General features: G+C 42.0%; 1 protein-coding gene across 7 annotated transcripts; it reads right to left on the bottom strand.

Annotated features, from left to right (window-relative positions):
• Nucleotides 1-215: 215 nt before the first annotated feature.
• Nucleotides 216-21,832, bottom strand: ODF2 (outer dense fiber of sperm tails 2). 7 transcript variants are annotated; one of them, XM_029999365.2, is made up of 21 exons: nt 21,750-21,832; nt 18,815-18,899; nt 17,963-18,116; nt 16,428-16,553; nt 15,629-15,799; nt 14,009-14,175; nt 12,833-12,962; nt 12,399-12,530; nt 11,467-11,541; nt 10,397-10,468; nt 9,706-9,822; nt 8,633-8,818; nt 7,687-7,796; nt 6,849-6,984; nt 6,052-6,162; nt 5,286-5,390; nt 4,566-4,724; nt 3,575-3,675; nt 2,864-3,026; nt 2,377-2,502; nt 216-1,604 (listed from the first exon to the last, which is right to left on the bottom strand). In XM_029999365.2, the coding sequence occupies exons 3-21, from the start codon at nt 18,068-18,070 to the stop codon at nt 1,431-1,433; spliced, it is 2,469 nt and encodes an 822-aa protein (XP_029855225.1). In that variant the 5' UTR covers nt 18,071-18,116; nt 18,815-18,899; nt 21,750-21,832; the 3' UTR covers nt 216-1,430. The 7 variants fall into 7 exon arrangements, 5 of the variants coding, with proteins under 5 accessions (XP_029855225.1, XP_029855224.1, XP_029855228.1 ...); XM_029999364.2 differs by lacking the exon at nt 21,750-21,832 and adding an exon at nt 20,627-20,644; XM_029999368.2 differs by lacking the exons at nt 17,963-18,116; nt 21,750-21,832 and adding an exon at nt 20,627-20,856.
• Between the last annotated feature and the right edge of the window lie 34 nt (nt 21,833-21,866).

Genomic DNA, 21,866 nt, shown 5'->3' with positions numbered 1-21,866 from the left:
TCTCGTGGAGGGGCCCCGGGAGGGAGGGCTGGAGGCCAGCCAGCACTGCAGCATTGGTCCCGGGTTGCAGGGGCAGGGAGAGGCCACCATCCATGAGATAGGGAAAGGGGCTGGAGCGTAGTTGCCTGCACAAAGCCCCGGGAATGTGTTCATTTTTCCAAAATAAGGGCTAGAAGACCCTAGATGCAACACAACAAAGAGGAAACCTCGACATAACCAATTAAAGTACAGTTTATTGTTTGTTTAACCATAGCACCTTTAGGATTTTTAAAGTGTTAAACACACACACACACACACACAATTGCAGAACTCCCAAAAAACAATTAACTTAGAAAACTTTTCTGAGAAATACTGCCCAATGACCACATCGCACATAAATAGGATACAAAAGAGATGAAAATAAAAACAATGTTTATTTTTGCCCACATAAGAACCATTTACTGGAAAGAAAAGGGCACTAGAGCACACATGAGTTTTAGGGACTCAACACATTGAACACCCGATTTTCCAGAAGGTGCAGGCAAGTTTGATGAAGAAGTTGAGCATCCATAGCTGCTCTTTAATTGGCTTAAGACCAAGTCAGTATGTCATGCACACCCTGAACTTGTGTGGCATTCACACCAAGACCCCAGCTGAAGTGCCACTGAGGTTAAACCACAATCTTTCCTTTGAATTCAGATGGTTTTGGCTCAGTCCTGGGGATATTCAGGATCAGGAAATCAGGGTGAGAGGAATAAAGCAACATTAGCATCACACTGAGGAAAAAAGGTGAGGATCAGGGAATATATAAGAATGAAGTAAAAAAAAATAAAAATCATTATTTCTGGTATAAAACTGTTTACGAACACTGTGGTGGTTCAGGAGATAATCTCTTGTAAGTGTAGAGCCCAGGCACTTAAGTTATTTTCAGCTTCACACTTCTGGTGGATGGACCCTCTCCCACCATCCAATGTATCAATACAGTGTTCAATAGTTATTAAAAAAAAAAAAAAAAAAACCCGAAAAAACACACAAACAAAAAACCCCACATGATCTCCCCAACACAGAAACAGAATGAAAAAGGAAGCATGAAAAGGAAAAGAGCTCTTAATAAACATTAACATGCTGAACAAACTACTGAAAGGTTTTAAGAGCTGAAACCATCAGGACCTTACAGGATGAAAAGGACCTTTTCCATCATACGCAAAACTATCTGGTTTTGGGGCACAGTTTATGGTGTAACACAGACCTCCAGCATCAATCCGGTTTTGCTGATACCCTACACTTAGGACATATGCCACCATCATTTTATCATCTCATGCTGCAAGGAAAAGAGGAAAACATCTCCTGACAGCGACCCTGAAATGCCAACCTATTTTCTAAATAAAATATGGCTTTGAAATTGGGCTCCTTTTGTGCTTAAAACCAGAGGTGCAAGGAGAGCATTGTCCTCATGGAGAAGAACGAGAGCGGCTGGGGGAGCCCAGCAAGGCACTTTCTCCAAAAACGTTAGCATAGGAAGACTTGAGGAACTGGACGTAGTTTTGCATGCTGCGGTTGGTGCTCTCTGACTGCTCCAACCGATCCTTTAAATCCTGTAGGCGGCTTTCATACCGGCGCTCTGCCTACATAAAGAAGCACAAAACACAGGCTGAAAGACAGTAACATTCATTTTACTCACATTAAACTTAAACTGTTCCCCAAAAGTGCTGAGGACAGCAAGAATTAGCACAGCAGTAGATGACATTACCATAGATGGTGCTATGATATTTATAATTTGTTCTGCTCATTACCAACTCCATTCAGCAACCCATTGATAAAAACAAGAGACAATGCAGCTAATCAGTTTGGCTTTTGAAACTGATTAGCTATAGTTATGGGGAATTAAACACGCTCTTTTCTGAAAAGCAACTTGACCTGATCCATGTGCCAATCCAATTCCAAGTAAAACTCAAATAAACAAGCAGGGTAAACAGGACATCATGAAAGATTCCCCTTCTTTCTTCTAGAAGAAATCCTTTCCTCTAGAAGAGAAATTGCATTCTCTCTCACATAACCAAGCACAGTAAATGAAGTTGAAATCTGCCCATGGTATCTGGTGCAAATCTCATTTGAAGAAAGGTCTGATTCTTTTCGTACATGTACATGCAAGTTTGGAGCAAGTTCATTCAGATCATTGCTATAAGTAACAAGCAAATGAGAGTCCACATTCCTGAATTAGTGACTTAACAGACATGTCATATCACACATCTGTCGTGGACACATATAACAACATGTCACATTCAGACATCGCCCTGCATGATTTTTGCAGCATGTCCATAGGACCTTGGTTTATGGACTCCAGTTGCTGCCAGGACACCACCAGCACACCAAGAGTATCCCTTGCAAGTCACTCACATCGTCTTTGCCCCGACGCAATTGGTTCAGCTCTGTTTTATTCCTACTCAGCTGGGTCTCCAAATCCAACATCTTGGACTGGGCTGCCCTCTCTCTAGACGTTGCTCGTTCTCGAGTTTGTTCCACCTACATGTAACAACAGAACAACAACTATATTAAAGGGTTGTCTATGGAAGAATGATTTTTCCCTATCCCATTGACCACAAAAGCCCTATCAAGTTTAATTGGACACATTCTCATACATAAGCAGCAGCTCAGTCTTGTGCTTTCCTCTCTTCTGTTGCAAACTGGAGCGCAGGGTTCAGTTTTTCAATGGTTTAAGTGCTGACAAACAGTACCAGCACATTTTATTATTTGTATTTCACTGAACATGATGATTTTCATGAATTTGGTCATAGGCTGAGGAGGTATTTCCAGCATTCTCGCTGTTCCCCTTTTACAGCCTAGGTAGTTTTGGGAAAATTCACAAACAGAAGAAATTACTTACTTGTCTTTTGGCATCCTCAATGGCCATCTCCAACTGACGTGCCAAGGAGCTACATTCACGGGTCTTCTCCTCTAACCGCAGCTGACACTGGTGGATTGACTCCTCACGTTTTGCTATGACCTGAAGGAATTCTATGTTCTGGGCACTCGTTGTCTCTAGTTTTCTAGGTTAAGACAATAAGGGAAGGAAACCTATTCATTTTAAATGGAGTGTGTCTCAGTCTGCCTTTTTGTCAGGTCCTGACTAGTGTGGGAATAGATTCTATTCCCCCTTGAAAGGTGAGAGCCCCAAGAAACACTTCTCTATTTCTCACATCAAAATCTCAAAGACTGAAGGACATACAGAGTACGCACATACCTGCATTTTCCCCGACAATGTCACTAAAAGGAATTTATAAACACGGGTAAAAATACTGTAATATGTAGTAACCTCAAAATTGTCAGGCTAGATTGGACAAGGAGCTGGTTTATCTGCTATGTAAGCCATCATCCTTTCTAACAACATTCATAACAGGTGCTGCAAAAACATATAACTCTCTCTCCAGTGGACTGCTACTGATTAGAGATCCTTGTCAGATAAACAAATGCACAGAACCCTGGAGGCACATGGGGGACTGGAACAAGACTGAAGCTGTTTCAATCCCCTGAAAAAACAATGGGAAGAGGATGGAAATGGAAGGTTACGAGAGCAAGAAAGCCTAATATTTCTAACCTTTCTAGCTCCTCCACCTTCAAGGTGAGCTGCTTTTTCTCCTCCTGGGCAGACTGATACCTCTCTCTTGTCATCTCCATTTTGTCCCCCTGGAGCTCAATCTAAAAATTACAGTAAGTAATTACTTTACAGAGTAGTCACTACACACACACAACCAACCACCTAAAACGTATGCAGCTCTCCAGAAGGAAACATGCTCAATTCATAATTTCTGGAGAGCCCCAGAAAAGGAACAGTGGATAGAAAAGCAAAGCACTAAACATCTATTTTGCTGGTGATTCCAGTTAATGTTTGGAAAGGTATGAGGAAATTCTTCCGTATTGCAAATGAAAAGCCAGGTCTGTAAACGCTTGCATGCAGAGCAGCCACCTGTAAGCACAGCAAAGCACACACATTAAAAAGCAGCCACATACATGACAGCAGCCCACAAAGGCATTAGAGTCTGAAATACCAGGAAGGTTTATAATTCCAAGCCAATCAGAGTAAAGCAGTCAGACTGCGAGATCATTTGCTCCTTCTTGAGGCATGGTTGTAGAAGTCATGCCTGTCTGTAATTGCCCTGCAATACTTATGCAGTCCTTCTGGGGACAAAAAACAGGGACTGGGTAAACAACCTGAAATGAGGGTGAGAAAACAAGGTTGAGACAGCACTATCAGCAGACAACCACAGGAGGGAAAGCTGACAAGATGATGAAAGTAATAGAAGTGAGTGTTGGCATTAGCAAGCGTTGTCACTGCTGCTATTCAAGTCCCAATAAGGTTCTGCACTGAGGGATGAGAAACTTTTCAAACAGTAAGGAATGCTACCAGCTACGCCGCTAACTTCTTGCACAAAGACATAGCACACACCTTTATTTTGCAGTGCACGTTTAATCTTTTCAAAAAGAGACGAGAACAGAGACGAAGTTTGAACCTTCCTGTGATTAGAAATTCATCTTGGTCTCAGACTTGCGGATTGCAGTGCTGCAGGTACTTTCTGCCAGTCCCTTACCCGCTGACGAAGATCTGCAATCATGACAGACAGGTCCACGTTCTTCTTCTCATAACTCTGAAGCTGGTCCTGACATTCTGCTAGCTGTGTCTCTGTGATCTTTAGTATCTCGGGCAGCTTTTCCAGTTCAGCAAGCTGGCTCTGGAACTGCTTACGTGCCTACAGTCAAAGAAGAGAACATGAGGAACTTTCAAATGTTCGTAAGATCAAGGCTAAAAAATTTCTCAACTTCAGTGAAGCTTTGTTAGTCTGCAACCGTGATGACACTGTGTGGATATTTGGCCAGTGTTGGAGTTCAAAGCCTAAGGTCTTCTACTCCAAAAGGCTTTCTCTTAAGATTTGGCATTCCCTATGGATGGAGAAAGAACAAGTATTTTGGAACCTGGGCTTCAATTTTACTAGAAGTACAAGCTCTTTTTTGAGGACAGCTGTTCCACATCAGACAGTGGTGTAACCTGCATAGTCCACTGTTCTAAACCACTATTTCTGCAGCAAAGGACACACTAAGCAATTTAAACACCTGAAAAACGCCATATAGTAAAAAAGAAGCTGCTAAATATTCAATAAATTTTGCAGAAGGAACAAGTCCTGAGAAAAACTATTGGAAAAGGCAAACTCAGATAAGCTTTTTATTTCCTATTCACAGCCATTTTTCACTACATTCAGAACATTAAGATCCATGAATGTTTACAACATATCAGTCTTTAGAGGAATAGTTACCAGTTCAATCTCCCTGTTCATTTCATCCTTTAGTGTCTTGTTCTCTTTATCACACTTCTCCAGTTTTGCTGCCACATCGTCTGCTTCTATTCGGGTCTTCAACACCTGGACATTCAAAAAAACCCCACATACTTTATCTGCTATATGTAGTTTTCAACAAATGTGCAATGCTTTGGAGCAACTAAAACTGCTCAAGGATCAGGAACAAGTTTCCTGCCACACTAACCACCACCCCAGAACTATATTTGGAAGTTCACTTTCTGCTTCTGCCACCTGGATAATTTGGGCTTTCCACCAAACGTTCTCCCCTTTTGCCTTGTCTTCCTACTACCACAATATGCAAAATTCTCCCCCCCAAAAAGCAGCCAAGGAACAGTACTTGGCACACTAAAAGTCAGAAGAAAGCATCTCACTATTTCCCTTTACTTTTTGAAAAGGAGCAGGGAAAAGTGAAGTAATTAAAACCAGTCTTTTGTTTTCCATTAATCAAGATCTCTGCTGTGGGAGTCAGTTCTTCCTAATGACCAAGTTATCAGCACATAGTGAGGAAAGCAAGTCTTCCGCACTTTGGCATACAGCACATGGCAGTCTGGATGCTACCATTTGAGTAAAAATCAGGCTAATAGAGACAAAAGGACCAAAACCATATGAAACTGCAACATCCTCCAAGAGCAAACAAAGGGTTAAGGCATTACAGAATAAGCCACAACAGTGAAGGGAGAAAACATGTTTGTGCAAGGGCTGAAGGTTTTGATAAGATGCCTACCTGTGACTTGTAGGTTTCAATCAACCCTTCGTAGTTCCTGACAGAGCTCTTGAGCTGCTGCACTTCCATCTGCGCTTGGTTCAGCTTTTCCTCCATTGGGACCACACTAGCCTAAAAAAGAAAACATCTTCCATTGAGCACTTGGAAGTAACTGCCACGCTTGCTGTCTAACATTGTCTAGACTAAGAAAAAAATACTTTTGTCAGTGTAAGTTGGTAAAACTTTCCAGACTTCAGTGGATTACCAAATTTACATCAGCAGGGCACAGAGGTTTGGATGGATGTGCAGTCTTTCCATTTGCCTGAATGAGCTGTGCTACTTGGATTAGGGCCACTCCTTATTTGGATCAATGCCTAGCTTTCCAAGAAGAAAATAATGTAGGTCACCTACAAGATCACAGTGATAAGAGCTGACAGGAGAAAAATGCCAGTCATTTTTTTTATTCTGGAGATTACCATTCTCTCTGCATGAGCTACTGTTGTTTGTTCTCCGGCCAGCAGCATGAAGATGTAAGGACAAGATGTAAGATCCCAGCTGGAAGAAACAGTATTTGGATTGGAGATACTCCTAGCCAAAATGTGGAAGAAACCCAGTCATCTCAGAATGTTCACTTTCTTTCTTTTATGTCTCTTCCCAGCATACTTGCCCTGTCATACTCAGGTTATGGTAAAACTGGTTTGAAAATAAATGGCAGCAATGGGTGCGATTCAACTCTGTCCTCAGAGGTCAAGCAACTTGTTATAATTTCTCCTTTTTTTTCCCTAGCATTTCACCTTCAAACCCCTAGAATAACTGACCTTTAGCCTTTCATTCTCCATTTTGAAAGAAGTGGTCTCTGTAGTCTGTCGATGTAATTTATCCACCAAAGCTTCTCTGTCCTCCCGCATCTTGTCCTCCAGGGTTGTCTGTTGTTCCAGCAAGTCTGCAACACGGCTGCCATACAGAAAGAAAATTAATCCTTAAGTGACAAGAAAGAATAAGACTCCTAACCCTTGAAAATTAGCTTCGGAAACATGGCTTTTCCCTATCTTTTCATCTTCCTTCTCCAGTCACATATGCACACCTATCTGTTACACTGTTCTACCACCTCAATCTTCTTAACCTGCTGGAAATTAACTTCAGTTGTCCCCCTGGAGCCCAGATACATTGCCTCCAAGATACACAGGATAGAGGTACCTCCCTCTTGTCTCGTACCTACCTATATTCTCCTGCAGCAACAACGGTACTGCAGTGATACCAACACATTTATTTACCTTCACAAGAAAATTGGCACAAACTATACTGCCTATCTCTTCTAATGCCTTCCATTCAAGCATCTCAAACAGACCTCAAAAGAGAGATAACCTTAATTCTTTCAAAGCATTACAAAATGGCAAAGGAACAGAGCTTTAAGGGTCAGCAAACCCTTAAAAAGCCTGCCTTTGCTGTGGCAAGTCAGCAGCAGAAGCCACATCTCTCTCTCTCTAAATTCAGCTCTAGCCCTTAAGCAGTGCTGGTTTTGCTTCGATATTTACAGGCAATCCAATTAAATTATTCAATTTAATGAAATTATTAAATTAAATTCAATTAAATTATCCTTGAACTTAGAACTCATCCCCATTCATGCTTGTTTCTCCACACTAATTTTATTTTAACCTGTTCAGTGTAACAATTTCCAGTTCAAGGTCACTCTTGTCCTTTACTACTTTGTTGTAGCGACTCCTCCAGGACTCCAGAGTAGACAGTGCCTCAGCAACATAACTGTCCTATCAAACAAAAGAAATTAATGAGGAAAAGAACAAGGGTGAAAAAAACGTCACTGGACATGGGATATGCAGACAATATGCAGAGATGCTGATATGGGTAAGCATGATGCATGCAGAGACTTCACTAAGACTTTTAAAATATTGAGGACAAGTATTTATTTTTATTCTTTCTGATCCTTCAGAGAGGTGTTCTCCAACACTACTGTCAGCCAACAGACATAACAGCAGTGAAAGAAGCATCCTCTTTGAAGGCAGATGAACTATCATAAATACAAAGCATGGCTAAGATTCTACTAGTGCCTCTGGTCCCTGGAATTCTAAAAACAGCAGAGGAAAAAAAAACAATCAAGTAGCGTGAAATCCATGTTCTCTTCTGATTTGTTTTAGTCCTAACTTTTCTACTTTTTCCTGATATCCTTCAGTCGTTTTTCAACAGGAAATTCCAGTACAACTCTAAGTCTTTGTACTTTTCTGCTCTGACTAGTTTCTCGATTAGCAGCCAACTCTATTCAGAATTTTCAGCCAAAACCACGACGCTTTATTTTATCGGCTTTTGTCAACCCTCAGATGGTTCTAAAGAACCAGGCAAAAAACCAGATCTGCTAGTTTAGTGTGTTCTAAATTATTGTATGTCCTAAGTTAAGGACATGCAGTGAATATAGTGACAGCTGAGAAAACTGGATTTGTTCTAAACTTAGCATAAATGGGCCAAAGCATCAAGACAGAAATAAATCTCATTAGTTGAAAGCAGAGACTCTCCCCAGGGCTGCTATCAGAAGTGAAAGATTTAGATGCATGATCTGAAATGAGGTCTCTCTTCCTGTATTATCAGGTACCTTTTCTGCTAGCTGGACAGCTAATTGCTCTGCATACTCTTCACTTCGCTCTGCCCGCTCTTTCTGTGCATGGATGGCTTTCTTCAGGGCCTCTTTATCACGGTCTGCCTTCTGCCTTAGTTCTTTCAGTTGTTGCATGATATGTTCCACCTCTGCCTTATGCTGAGCTTCACTGCGCTCCAAATTCTGCAGTGGGGGGAGAAAACACACCACACAGAATAATGTCCTTATACCTGCATACCCAAAGCAGCAACTAATTTCCTAGAAACAGTGGAGAGAGCTAGGATAAACCCCAACCTCCAGCCTGGAGGTACTTGCAATCACATTTCACCTACACAATCTCGTTGTAATGCTGACAGGCATGTCAGCATGACATGTCTTCCTTTCCTTCCAAGTCTTCCTTTCTTCTTTCATAAGCTGCTCTCTAAAACACTGATTTCCTCTCCTGACCAAGATAAATACTGGTCTACCAGTCTTTTGATCTACCTGAGAACATTCTCTTTATTAATTGAAATGCTCACATATAATAACGTTGCTTTATGCAGCTATATAGCTTAACAGAATTAAAGCTCTTCTAAACCATTAACATACATATGTTCATCACAACATCAATAGATATGTTAAACATAAGACTTTGAACAAGATAAACCAGGGGAACTTTCTCCTCCTCATTAATACTGTAGAAAGCATGCATGAGTGTGATCAAATACAGGAAATCATGGCACAGCATTCTTCCCAGAAAGCAAACTAAATAGTTTACAATCTGTCTTGATGCTTGACTAAATTAAAGCCATCTTTTAAATAATTATGTAATAATTAACTTAGGAAAAAAAATATCTAATTAATGCACATAGGCTATGATTTTGCCTCATGCATCAAAAGTGAAGAGATTTTCCTCTTCTTACTTCATTTGAAAAGTATGCTGTGTGTTAGTGGCATAAACATCACCAGCCAATATTTCAGTCTACCAGACACAGCAGAAGAATAGCTGGTGAGTGCTACTTCCCCTGTCAGTCAATACAGTTCATGAGAATAAATGAAGAGACAATCCCCAGGGACCACTGAAAACATACCCGTATCTGTATAGACAGACGGTTGTTCTCAGCTTCTTTGTTTCGCAACTGCGCTTGTAAATGGCCTCTCACGGCCTCCATAGATTTGGAGAGTTCGCATGCCGTCTTTGCCTGGTCCTAAATAAGAAGCAACAAGACGCACACCTTTTTCCTCAACAAGCTAATAGAAGGAACACTTTATAATATGTAGCAGTCTCAGATTTCTTCACTGAATGATCTCCAGCTACCTCCACTTTCCTCAGATGGACCCTCACAGATGTTCTACTCCAACAAAATGGGGAACAAATGAGTAGCCATTTATTTTACATCACATGTGAATGACCGGCCTGAAAGATTTGTTCTAGGGCATAACACCCTTCATATCTGATCTCTTCCCCTACATTCCCCTTTTACTTCCTGAACAGAGAAACAGACTGGAATTTGACATCAGGAACCAACAGAACCTTAAACAGAAAGGCAATTCGGCCCAAGCAAAGAGAATACTACCTATTCATCCTTGTGAAGGGTGTCTTATTAGCAGAACACGGAATCCACAAGTGTGTGGGAATTGGTAGCTGTCTGTCTAGTTTTATAAGCAAGACAGTCATCTCATCCCTTAAAAAGTAACCGTCTACAAATACAAACCCATATTTTGGACTACTGGAAGAACTGGAAGGTGGAGCAGGAGAAGAACACAGAAAAAGGGAACTACCTTTTCTGCCTGTATCTGAATGGTAAGATTGTCCACTTCTTTTTCTTTCTCCTGAAGCCTCATCTGAAGTTGCTGGGAAAACAAACACCACTCAGATGTTAAGTAACAAACATTTAGGTTGGCAGCTGGAGGGAAAGAGGTGTAACTGCCTCCCTCCCGAGACCCTCTGATGCACAGCGCACTGTCTGGTATCCGCAGCAACAGCAACCTCAGTGCTAGAAAAAACAGGCTGCATTCTCCTCAAGCAGAAAGCAAAAGGGACGCACATACATTTGTGTAACAGGGCATAAGATACCCAGTCAACAATGAGCATCTGACAGGAATATATACTCCACAGACAAAAAAGGGCATTACCTATGTCTCACAGCAAGTTTTGTAACTTGTGGCAACGTAAGAACTCTTTTTTCAGTTTACAGATAAGGAAACAAACAAAAACTGGCACCAGGTCACTCGCTCATTCAGAGACAGAAGCAGACACAGAAAGCTTACCCTCTTCATGCTTTTCTATCTCTAAGGATAACATGATAAACATACATAAACAGTAAGATGATTTCCAGACTGAAGAATTCTATACCGACCATCCTGACCATCAGGCATATTTTGGCAGTAGATATTTTTTCTCTCCCACCCTCAGAGTTTTCTTTTTAAAGAAACAAGTAGTACAATTTTTGCTTTGTACGTTCAGTACCATAAGAAAAGGTAAGCAGAATCATTTGTGCTTAAACATAAGAACAGGCTTAAGTTCTCCGTTATAGCTGAGACCTGTAAATCCTAACGGTGCTTTTATATGTAGGTCTCAGTTGTGCTATCCCCATTCTAAGCTCCCGTATTTCAAAGGCTATGAAAATCTATCCACTTTGAAATGTAGGTTATTAACCAGAGGAGCAATGTAGTGGCTCTGATTACCACAAAAGCCAAAGTATTTTTTATTGGTCTAAAAGGCACTAGTGTAAGACTTGACAGCTGAATACAAGACAAAGAAGAGCTTGTCATTTTAGATCTTTCTGCTTTATCATTTCAAAAAAAAAAAAAAAGAAAAAAAAGAAAAAGAGAGATTGTGGTTTGCTTACCACTTTCTCTGCATCTGAGTCAGCCAGCCTTTTCAGCAGCGCTCCCTGCCGCTCCAGTATCTTCTGAGCATCCTTCTACAAAAGAAATATGTAAGAAAAATTGTTAACTAAAAAGTCAATTTTATACAGATTCTTTAAATGGAGCTGGGCAAATCAACCATTTCCTCACAGTTGCAGCAGCAATTCTCAGAAGATACCCAGAAGCATCAAATTTGCTAAATATTTCACATATCACCCATCTCAGAAAGCTTTCCCACTTCTCAGTCAAAGATTATAATAAAAAGCATGATGGCAATTTAAGATCTTTCTGAACTCTCCCGCTACTCGGGGAAAGTCCTGTGGAAGAACTCAGTCCTTTTATTCAGTCTCACTGGTGGCTGAAAGAACTGTTACCATCAGCCTGCTTTTGTTCAAATGGAATATAAACTACAGGAGGAATAGCAATTTCATTTCTCTATTGCTCTTACAAGCAGTATAGAATTGTTCTGTACAAGCAGTACAGAACTGTTTACAATTTCTCTGTTATTGCTCTTACAGCCTACAAAAATAAAGCTCTGAACATCCTTAGGCTCCCATTAGCTAAGGCCTCATCTAGTCCTCAGACTTCAGCCGATGCAACTGTAGCACTAACATTTCAGACTAGCATGATCAGCAGATACAGCTGTATCCAGATGAGAAAACGCTGGCAACACAGTAGTGCCTATACCTTTTAATAGAGTCAAAGACTTAAGTGCTGTAACATCGTCAGAGCAGAAAAGTCAGTCTTACTCTGTGACGTAGACAGGGATAAAAAAAATCTAACCACTCTTTATGACACCGGGTCAACAGAAGGGTTGGAAAAAAAAAAAAAAGAGCAGTTAAAAGCTCTCAAACTCCACTTCAGTCCACAAGACAACATAGCCTCCTGTGTTCAAGCACACAGCACTGCTCACCTCCCGGTTTTGCTGCTCTCTGAGAAGTTCTCGTAGTGTCCGGTTGGTTTCTTCAAAGGTACTCAATTTCTGGAGCAGAAGCTCTTTTTGTCTTGTCAGTGTGTTAATGTCTGAGCTGCTCATGTGTTTCTCCTAGAGGAAAAACAAAACAACAACAACAAAAAATAAGAGAGGAATCGTTCACCTGGAATTAATGTATGAAGCTGATACAAGCATAAGCAGTGAAATAGTCAGCACCACATGTGCAGAAGGTGACTGGATGCTGCAAGTAAATACCCCACTTCCAAACAAAACTAGCAAACATCTTAAGCATATTAAAAACCTCAACTTTTCCATATATTTTTCTGGATCAGCAACTGTAATATTACATTTGTAAGACAACCATATAACAGGCCAATATAGCAAAGGCAAGAACAAAAAAGTACAACACCTACAATGTTGAGTCTCCCAATTGTATTTTTCAGGGCATGGATCTGCCTGGCTGCTGCTGCTCCATCCCTTTCTGCCTCACTCAGCTTGGACATCAAACACTCCTTCTCATGCTGCAAGTACTTTTTCTGTAGCCTGTAATGAGAATTAAGGCATCAGAGAAACCTGAAGCTTTGACAGCTGTACCAATCACTATTGATATACAGTTGATTGGGTTAAAACTCATATAAACCCTCAAATCAGAGGATAAAAGCTCTAAACAAACACTACTTAAGATTTACCCTCTTCCAGTGTGGAAGTTGTTCAGACAGAAGCAAGTAGAAACCAGAAGCTTGCTAGGACCACAGCTATGAAACAGGAATTTAGGGGGGACAAATTGGGCTTATACAAAAGCCTGCACACATTTTAAACCCAAAACACAATGCTGTGCTTTTCCTGGGCACTTAAGCCACACCAGAAATAAGACTCCAAATGGCTGAACATGAAATAGGAAAGCACATCAAGATATACTGCTCAAAGTTTTTAGCCAGGGCTATTAATCTCAGAAGCATTCACAAAGTTTTCTGAAAAAGGAATACCCAGTACTAACTTCCAAGTGATCTTAAGGAAAAAATAAAACTAACTCTCTTAAAACACTAGTGTCCCCCTGGAGACACAAACTTCCCTAATTCTTTAGATACAAAGCAGATACAAAAGTGTTAGACTTGGAGACCTTCAGGTCACTAAGAAAAAAAACCATGATTCAGTCCTTTCAGGGGCTGTCACTCCTGTCTCAGTGTGATTTTCACAAAGGCCAAAAATTCTCCTCTAGTTTTCAGCTCCATGTTTATTCATTTGTTGTTCTACCAATATCATCCCAATTCAAACAGTGTCTCTTAGCCTTCAAGATATTAACTGCAGAGCTAGAATGACCCTCCAGTAGGCCACACAAGCCAATCGCTCTCAGGTTCCTCTCAGTATTTTTTCCATTCCAATAATCATTCCAGAGCCCTTCTCTGCAGCTATTGCCATCTGAAGTCCCCCTTCTAAAAGGTGAAAAAAAACCCAAGAACATCAGATCTTCAGCAGCACTGCAACCCAGGGTACAAACTACAACCTCAAATAATGTTAGCAATAAAGGAGGTAGGTGCCCTGTAAATACCACTACTTGCAGTAACTACGGACAACTGGAGCTTTCTTACACAGTCAGATCTTTCTCTTCCTTTATGCGCTCAATATTGCGCCTGAGCAGTGTATTCTCATGTTCTGTTTCTACCAGCTCTTGTGTGACCTCATTCAGTTCTTCTTTCTGCTCCTCAAGGAGACGCTTTGTCATTTGCTGCTGTTCCTCCTTTTTCTGAAGCTTGGCCTGATGAAGATATTTAAATAGAACTTAAGACAAACCAGGTGCTTTTAAAGTGATTTTTTTTTTTTTCCTAGATACTTCCAGGCTGTTCCTGTGCACGAAGGGCATAATTCACTGATTGCCTGGAAATACCTCCCATCCCACAAACACTGGGAGACACAAGCGTCCTGGCTCTAAGTCAAACACCAAAAATTGTCGTCAACCACGAGACATGTGACAGACCTCAAACATGGCAAGAAAGGAGCTCTGGTAGCAGTCCACATGGTGGAGATGCCTCCCATTGCTCCACTGGCTTTGTGAGATCCAGGGAACTGGGTGAAACCAACCTAAATAGTCCCTGGCATTTTTGTTTTCATCTACCCATTTTGGATTACCCAGGTCATTCTGTGACAGCTCAGTGTCACTTCTGGTAGTGTGGTTGGAGTTGTGTACAGACTACTCAAGAACTGAATGGGGCTCAGAAGTTGACTACTGCTCCTCATGAATGACATGTGCATCCCATGTGGCAGTTAAGAGCACTACAAACAGTTGAAGATATGCAAGAAGAGAGAACGTAGAGGGGGGTTGAACTACTGTACAGGACTTGTTTCTTTTTGCAGGAAAAAAAAGGTCACTGGAGATTCCCTGGCTTATACAGAATTAAAGCTAACAAAATTAATGTGATCTTACACCATGGATTTATTTAAGTGACACCATCAAACATTTAGATTAAATTAACTTATTGAAAGTATCAAAACGGATTTTTGTTTTACAATCATGCAAGTAATTCCATTAAATTTTGTAGCATAAATAAAACGGAAAACACTTAACAGAAGAATCTACTTGACTCAAATCCTATTCTTATTCACTGATTTGAACATCATGTAGATTTGAGTAAAATAATAAGACGACAAGATTTGCTACCCTCAGTGTTAACTCAAAGTTAAAAATGCAGTTTTTCCCCACGATAATGCATCTTATGAAATCTGGAAACATCTCCTACCCACTTTTTAAATTATGTCAAGTATGTAAGAGACTATTTATCTGGAAAACACAACATCACTGGGTTGCACATTTTGAAATGGAGTCAGAAGAAATAATCTTGATGAGTAAGTGGATTCTTTGACAATAAAACATCATCGTACTGTAGTTTTCACCTTCTGGAAGGACCAGTTTTCAGATTTGGGGCTTGGGCAAAGACATTATTTGAAACTGAAGCACAGCAATACCTTATTAAATGAATAATATTTTAGAATGTTTCATAGTAGGGCTTAGTAAATTTCTCCCTAGGATAGTTCAGCTCTTCTAAACAACTCAGACTGGTTAGCTTGCTTAAGAAAGAAGGAAAAAAAAAAAAATAAAAATAATCAAAGGCCTGGGTAATCTTCCATTGCAACAAGACTTGACTCCAGTCTCCAGCGCCAACCAATCAGCTACAAAGCCTGAGTAAGCAGGTAACTTTACACTATCTCCTCACCTCATTCTTCAGTGTTCCCACCACATTCATCAGGCTATCTATCTTCTTTTCATATTCGTTCATTTTGCAGTAAACTGCATCCTCCTCATCTGTAGAGAGGTCACTCAGGCGCAATACTGACAGCATTTTTTCTGAATCTGGAGGTGTAATTTCTAGGCGGTGAGTTGGTCCCTAGTAGAAAAGCAATGAAGAGCATAATTTTTTTTAGTATAAAGTTATCAACAGTATTCTAACCCTAACTCTGCCACAAACAGAGACCAGGTCACATCACTGCAATAGGGCTAGTAAGGAAAAAAGACATTTGTAAACAGCTCTTTCATTTCCATCGGGGAAAGGTCAAGAATGCAGAAAGACTAGAATGGAAAAAGAAGAAAAAATAATGAAAAATCAAATTCTTATCTAGGAAGAGCCAGGAATACAAATGGCAAAACTATCAACCCATGAGAAAGAAAATATTATGCAATACTACACAAATGCTCCATGCTTTGGAAGAGACTAAGAACAGCAGCCACTTGCTGTGCCTCCAGATGAGATCTTGAAGGGGACTAATAAAACTACAATAAACAAAAAAATTTGTCTGGCTTCTAGAGGCAGAAAGGCATGACATGGCCATAGGCTGCTAATTAATTTCCAATTTTTCTATATTAAAAGGTGAAAAAGATTTATAGAAGACACTTAAAATGGATGGTAGGTGATAGTAGCCTTCTTTCAGATCAGCCTAGCTCCCTCACTACACAACTGCTCTCTTCAACCTCAGATAAACTTGAAAGTTTGTTTTAAAGAGAAAAATCAATCATACCTCCCATTTGCAGGTGGACTCCCGGACAGATGTTTTGCCTGGGGGCATCCAGGGGGCCTTAGTTTTCACCCGCACAGCTCGGCATGTGCTCATGGTATCCCCTTTCATTTTCTGTTTGTGCTTTTGCTAAAGAAAGAGAAAATAAAATAAATCACAGACTTTTAAAGAACCATTTACAATTTTTGGTGCTGCAAAACCAAATGAAAGTTTATTAATACAAAAATATCACATAGTGTTTCACATGATACATCAGATAAGACAAGCCAGCAGCCATCGGAGGAGGCTAACACCAGCCAGAAGAAAAGGTTATTGCATGTTCAGTTGACAGTATGGCTAGGTGTAGTACATTCTTGTCTATCACATAGCAACTCTGTTATATCACTGGGATACCTGCACTTGTGATGTGATGAGAGCCTTACCCAGTAGGCCAGGGCTGGGAGTTCGGGGAGGGAGGAAAGGAAGTCTCCTCTGTATGGAGATACACCAAAAAATACTGCAATACAACCCATTCACATGAAGAAGGAACAACCTGGGAGATCCCTTCTCCATTCCAGATTCAACGCACAAAAGAGCAGCTATATCATTTGACAACAGCACTACCAGAGAAAAAAGAACAGTGCAGTGTGCTTGGTTATGAAAAGCCCCTAACATGTTTTCCCTGCTTTGCAGTCAACTAATAAATCCACATTTACTTGTGTTGAACTCGAGGTGCTCTAACTGAAGGAAAGTTAGAGTGCTTTTGCACAGTTCTAACCTTAGAGAAAAATCAGATGTTCTAAATATTCCCTACAGGCAATTAACTAATAGGAGTCATTGATCTCACTGTCAGGCCCTAGCCCATTATGATATTTGCCATTAGCAACAAACACAAAATTAATACAGGACTTAGAACAGGATGTTTGCACATAAGGAAGAATGAGCTAGCAACTTCCATCACCTCTTGAGAACAACTTTACATAAATATCCAACTACAAAAGAGGATATGAAATGGCTAGATACTCAACTTCAGTATTGCCTTCTACCTACTGCGGATAAGGCTATGAAGAGATCCTCTTTGCTGCATAGCTCAGAGGACTGAGAAGGTGCGTAATGCCAGAAGATGGTTTGAATCCAGACTCTTTTTTTATCTAAAAACATTTATTTTAATACAATCAAGATGGAATTTGAAACACCTAGATATTACCTTTCCCCAAACCCTTCCTACAAAAATAGTGATGAAGCCAAAGAAAAATCATTCTCAGGACACAAATCCAGGAAACAAAAGGGAAAAAAAATTCCCCCAAACCACATCACATTGGAAGCAACACTCCTCACAATCACACACTTGAACATGAAAAGTAACTATATATTCTATATCATACTTAAATTGTCTTAAACACAGAAGACATGTTACTGAAAATGCACCATTGAATACGAATTCAAGTCTTACAGTTCTACTACAATGGTAAAACAGACCTTGAAGATTTTGTGGTGCTTCTAGGACCGTTCACCTTCCTCTTTGTAGCCCTTAAAAACACCCAGCTACACACTCCTACCTGGCATTTTGCAGGTGTGGTTTTCTGACCCTTTTTAATATGGACATGGACAGGGGTGTTTTCATCCACATGGACGTGCAAAGGGGGAGATGAGGAACGGTTCTTCATGGCTCTTCTCCCACAAACGGGAAAGGGCAATACAATGAAAGGAAACCTGTGAATAAGGAAACTGGAAATAACAACATTTCCCTCTATGCCAGAGAGCAACAATGGCCAGCTTTGGTTAAAATTGGAGGTTTCTTTCAGTAGCACCTGCCATTTTGAATTGCACACTATTTTGCTGTAAAGCTAGGATTAATACAAGTAATTTCTCTGCTTCTGGTATTTTTTGCTTTTAATGTGGTTATTAAAGACCAAATACAGTTGACCGATAGCAGGTGTCTGTAAGAGTCATTGGAGTTCACAGTCTTAGAGCAAGTGAGCAAATCAAAGGTTCCAGTAACTAACATAATCTGATTATGAAGAGAAATTTGAAGTGGCAAGAAGAGAAGCATTAATTTAACAGTTTAGTTAAGACAAATCAACAGGAAACCATCAGATCCTTCCATCCTAGAACCTGAACCTGTAAACTCATATGTCCTTAATTTTAAGTGTCTTTTTGAAGTTAAACTAATGCTTAAAAGCTTTTGGATCACGGCATTTCTTTAATCTTCAGAAAAAAGCATAACCTTAACCAATACCTAAAACAATGTGGAAAAGCCTAGAGACACAAGGTTAAAGTCATCACCTTTGAGCTTGATGCTTTAGTTGAGGTAATGGTATAATGCAATTGCAAATCTTACAAAAATCCACCAGCAGCACTTATCTGATTCTGGCAGAAAGGTTTTTGTCAGCCTAGGTAAAATTACTTACAGTTATTCTAAAGCTTTTAGCTCTTCTTGACAGTGTGCTCTGTGCAGAGACTGAAGTCACTTCATTGTTGATGGATGAGGGACACCTGATACAGAAATAATAAAAGGACCACTAATAGGAAAAGGTGCCAATTTCTGAACATCCTCTTCCTTTTGATTTAAGGCAACATGCAAGCTCAAACACATCAAATGTATGAACCCAAACAACAAAAGTTGATGTGTCCTGGCTTCCTCTGACAAACATGTGATGAGGGAAGGACTGAGATTATAATTCCTTACATACTGGTGACGAAAGTTGGTTTAAACAATGGAAAACATTTTGTACAATCACACGTGATGGGTTTACCCAAAGTTACAAACCTGCAAATTCTAACTGCAATTTTTAACCAGTTTCATAAGGAAAAAAGGTCTGAACAGTTTCAGGGTACCTATACATCCCCTCCCAAACCCCACACCCTCCCTAAATTCTGCCATCATCAACAAATTCTGTAAAACTTGACTGAAATGTTGAGGTTCTAGGTTTATACAGTTTTGCAGGCTGAAGAGATGTGTCCAAATTAGCACTCATGCTGAAGGAATCCCAGCACCACACAGACTCGTGTTGCAACGTGGTCACTGCCTGCCCAGCAGATACGTGAGTACTGGTTGCCTAACCAGTAGCACACACAGAACTGGGAGTCAGCTACAGCATGAGCAGCTTCTTGGCTGGTGGTTCTTGGGGGACTGGAAGAAATGAGAGGGAGGGAGGAGGGATCTCCAAAGGACTAATATCTATCGGGGAGTGACAAAGTGGTGGTGTATCAGGCTTAGTTAGCTAACCTTATGGTAACACTCCTTCACAATTTGCTATGTAACGACAAGTGTTACAAGTAAAGTGCTGCTTGTGATGCAGTAGAGCAGGATTTTGTATAATACTTCTGCTAGACTAGAATTTAGATCACTTGTTATAGCTCATTGATTAATTTGTTGGCTTGCCAAGGTTCATGTAATAACCTACTCTAAATAAAACTAATAATAGTGCATCTGTTTTTAAGCAGTATGTGTTTAAGACAAAACACACCCGTATATCATGTCAGATTTATGAACATTACAGAAGGGAAGATGCAGCCGTACTTCCCTTGATCAGGAACAGGAAGCGACAGTTTTCTGAAGGAAAAGGGTCCCCCAGCTTCTAGCTATGAACAACTCCAAACACCGCTGGGCGTTTTAGCCCTCTCCTTCCTGAGGAGAGCTTAAACTCTCCTCAGGACTAAACGTGTGCATCGGCTCCAGCACTGACTGAGAACTTCGACAGAGCTTTTGAATCACCACAGGTGAAACTCAGATGCTGTCACCCAGCTTTCGCCAGCAACAAGGTTTATTCCAGAAGTTTAAGTGACCTCTCCTGCCGTCTCTGGAGGCTTTTCAAAGAATCTCTGGCTACCTCAGGCTGGCAAGGACCTCGTCTGGGGTCAGCCTCCTGTCAGAGCAGGACCAGCTCTGAGGTCAGAGCAGGGCTTTACCCAGGCGGGGCTGGAAAACCCCCAGGGGTGGCACACACCCCCCCCCCCTCCCAGCAGCCCGTCCCCACGCCTGCCCCGACACCCAGTACGCTTTCCGCCCTATATTTGAAGTCGCCTGATAGTTCCCGCTTTCCCTCGCAGCGGGAAGAACCATCCCAAGACAGGAGGTGCTACTGACACGGCGGGGAAGGCGCCGAAGGAATAATTCCCGGGGGCTCCGACAGCCCCGCGGCCACACGCCGAGGGGACCCCCGCCCTCCCCGGCCGGGCCCCCCCCCCTCAAACGGCCCGGCGCGCCCCTACCCCCTCACCATGAAGGGCCGCGCGAGGTCCGCAGCCGCTGCCGCCTCAGGAGGTCTTCGGCGGCGGCGGGGAGGCGGCGGGAGGCGCTGCCGCTGCCATGGAGACCCCGCAGCCGGGGCGAGGGGGGCGGCGGGAGGCTGCACCAGGGGCAGGAGGCGCCACCGCACTTCCGGGGCCGCCGCCGCGCCGCCGCCGTCCGCGGCTCCCCCATTGGGCGATTCAAACCCTCCTCGTGATCCGGCCCGCCGCCGCCGCCGGCCGCGTCACAAGGCCCCGCCCCGCAACGGGCTCCGTCGCCATAGTAACGCGAAGCGGCCCGGAGGGGCCGCGCTCCGCCGGCACCCCCGGCCCGCCACCCCCTCCCCAGCAGCCGGGTGACCGAGCGCTGCCGGGTCCCGGCTGCCCGCGGGTGAGGACGACGGCCCTGCGGAGCGCGGCCGGAGAGATGTCGCGTCACCGAGCTGGTGACGTCTCGGATCCACATTTCGTGTGTGCTGGCACACGAGGCTGTGCAAGACTCGTCCTCCATCTAGGGATCACAGAGACGGGTATTTTAAGTGATCATAAAGGGTTCCTTCAAGATCCTGTCTATGCACATTCGGTATAATTTCCTTTAAAACAGCATTACGTGCTAGAACGTTGTTGTTTTGATACCGTGGAACACCAGTTTCAGCACCGAACAGCTTTAACAAATACAGCAAGTCACAGACCAGCAACCTAGCTGTTTTTACTGTAAACGTTTTCTTCCTCCCCTCCCTGTCAGATCATAACTGAATTTGTAACTAATCTTACATTTGCGAAACAACCAATCAACCTCTATCACAACCTTTGTTGTTATACCCAATAAAGGTGCCCCCCCTTCTCGCCCCCCCAACAGAACCCACACCATGCAACCAGCTGCATTACAGACCAACCTCAGCTGCACCTGAAATATCTCAAACAAACCAGCTTCCCCCAAAACTGCCCTTTCTTCTGGGGAAACAGAACTTTATCAAGTTGACAGTTAAGGAAATTTAAGCCTTAGGCTGCAGCAGATCACTCCCTTTCAAACCTGCATCGTCTCTCACTACGACACACATCAGGCATTTCTACCTGGCACAGCTCAGTAGACTTCGTATTTCACAACGTTACCTGCAGAGACGGCTCCTAGTCCGAGTGCTACAGCAGCAAATCCTTTGTTACTCTTGCACAGCAGAAATTTCTAGAGATGTCCCAGGCATGCAGATTGCTCTTAATCCTTCTTTTTCC

This window comes from Aquila chrysaetos, chromosome 24 (genome assembly GCF_900496995.4).
Source record: "Aquila chrysaetos chrysaetos chromosome 24, bAquChr1.4, whole genome shotgun sequence".
NCBI classification, from domain to species: Eukaryota; Metazoa; Chordata; class Aves; order Accipitriformes; family Accipitridae; genus Aquila; species Aquila chrysaetos.
The sequence above is the reverse complement of the archived record's forward strand: the minus strand, read 5'-3'. Positions and strand labels throughout refer to the sequence as shown.

Bases quoted from the DNA above. Each gene is read 5' to 3' on its own strand.
- ODF2 (XM_029999368.2), bottom strand. From the start codon at position 20,829: ATGGGGGAGCCGCGGACGGCGGCGGCGCGGCGGCGGCCCCGGAAGTGC. The intron at 7,797-8,632 runs GTACCTGATAAT...TTTGTTTGATAG, and splicing joins CTGTCCAGCTAGCAGAAAAG to GACAGTTATGTTGCTGAGGC. The intron at 1,605-2,376 runs GTGAGTGACTTG...TTCTTTATGTAG, and splicing joins TGCGTCGGGGCAAAGACGAT to GCAGAGCGCCGGTATGAAAG.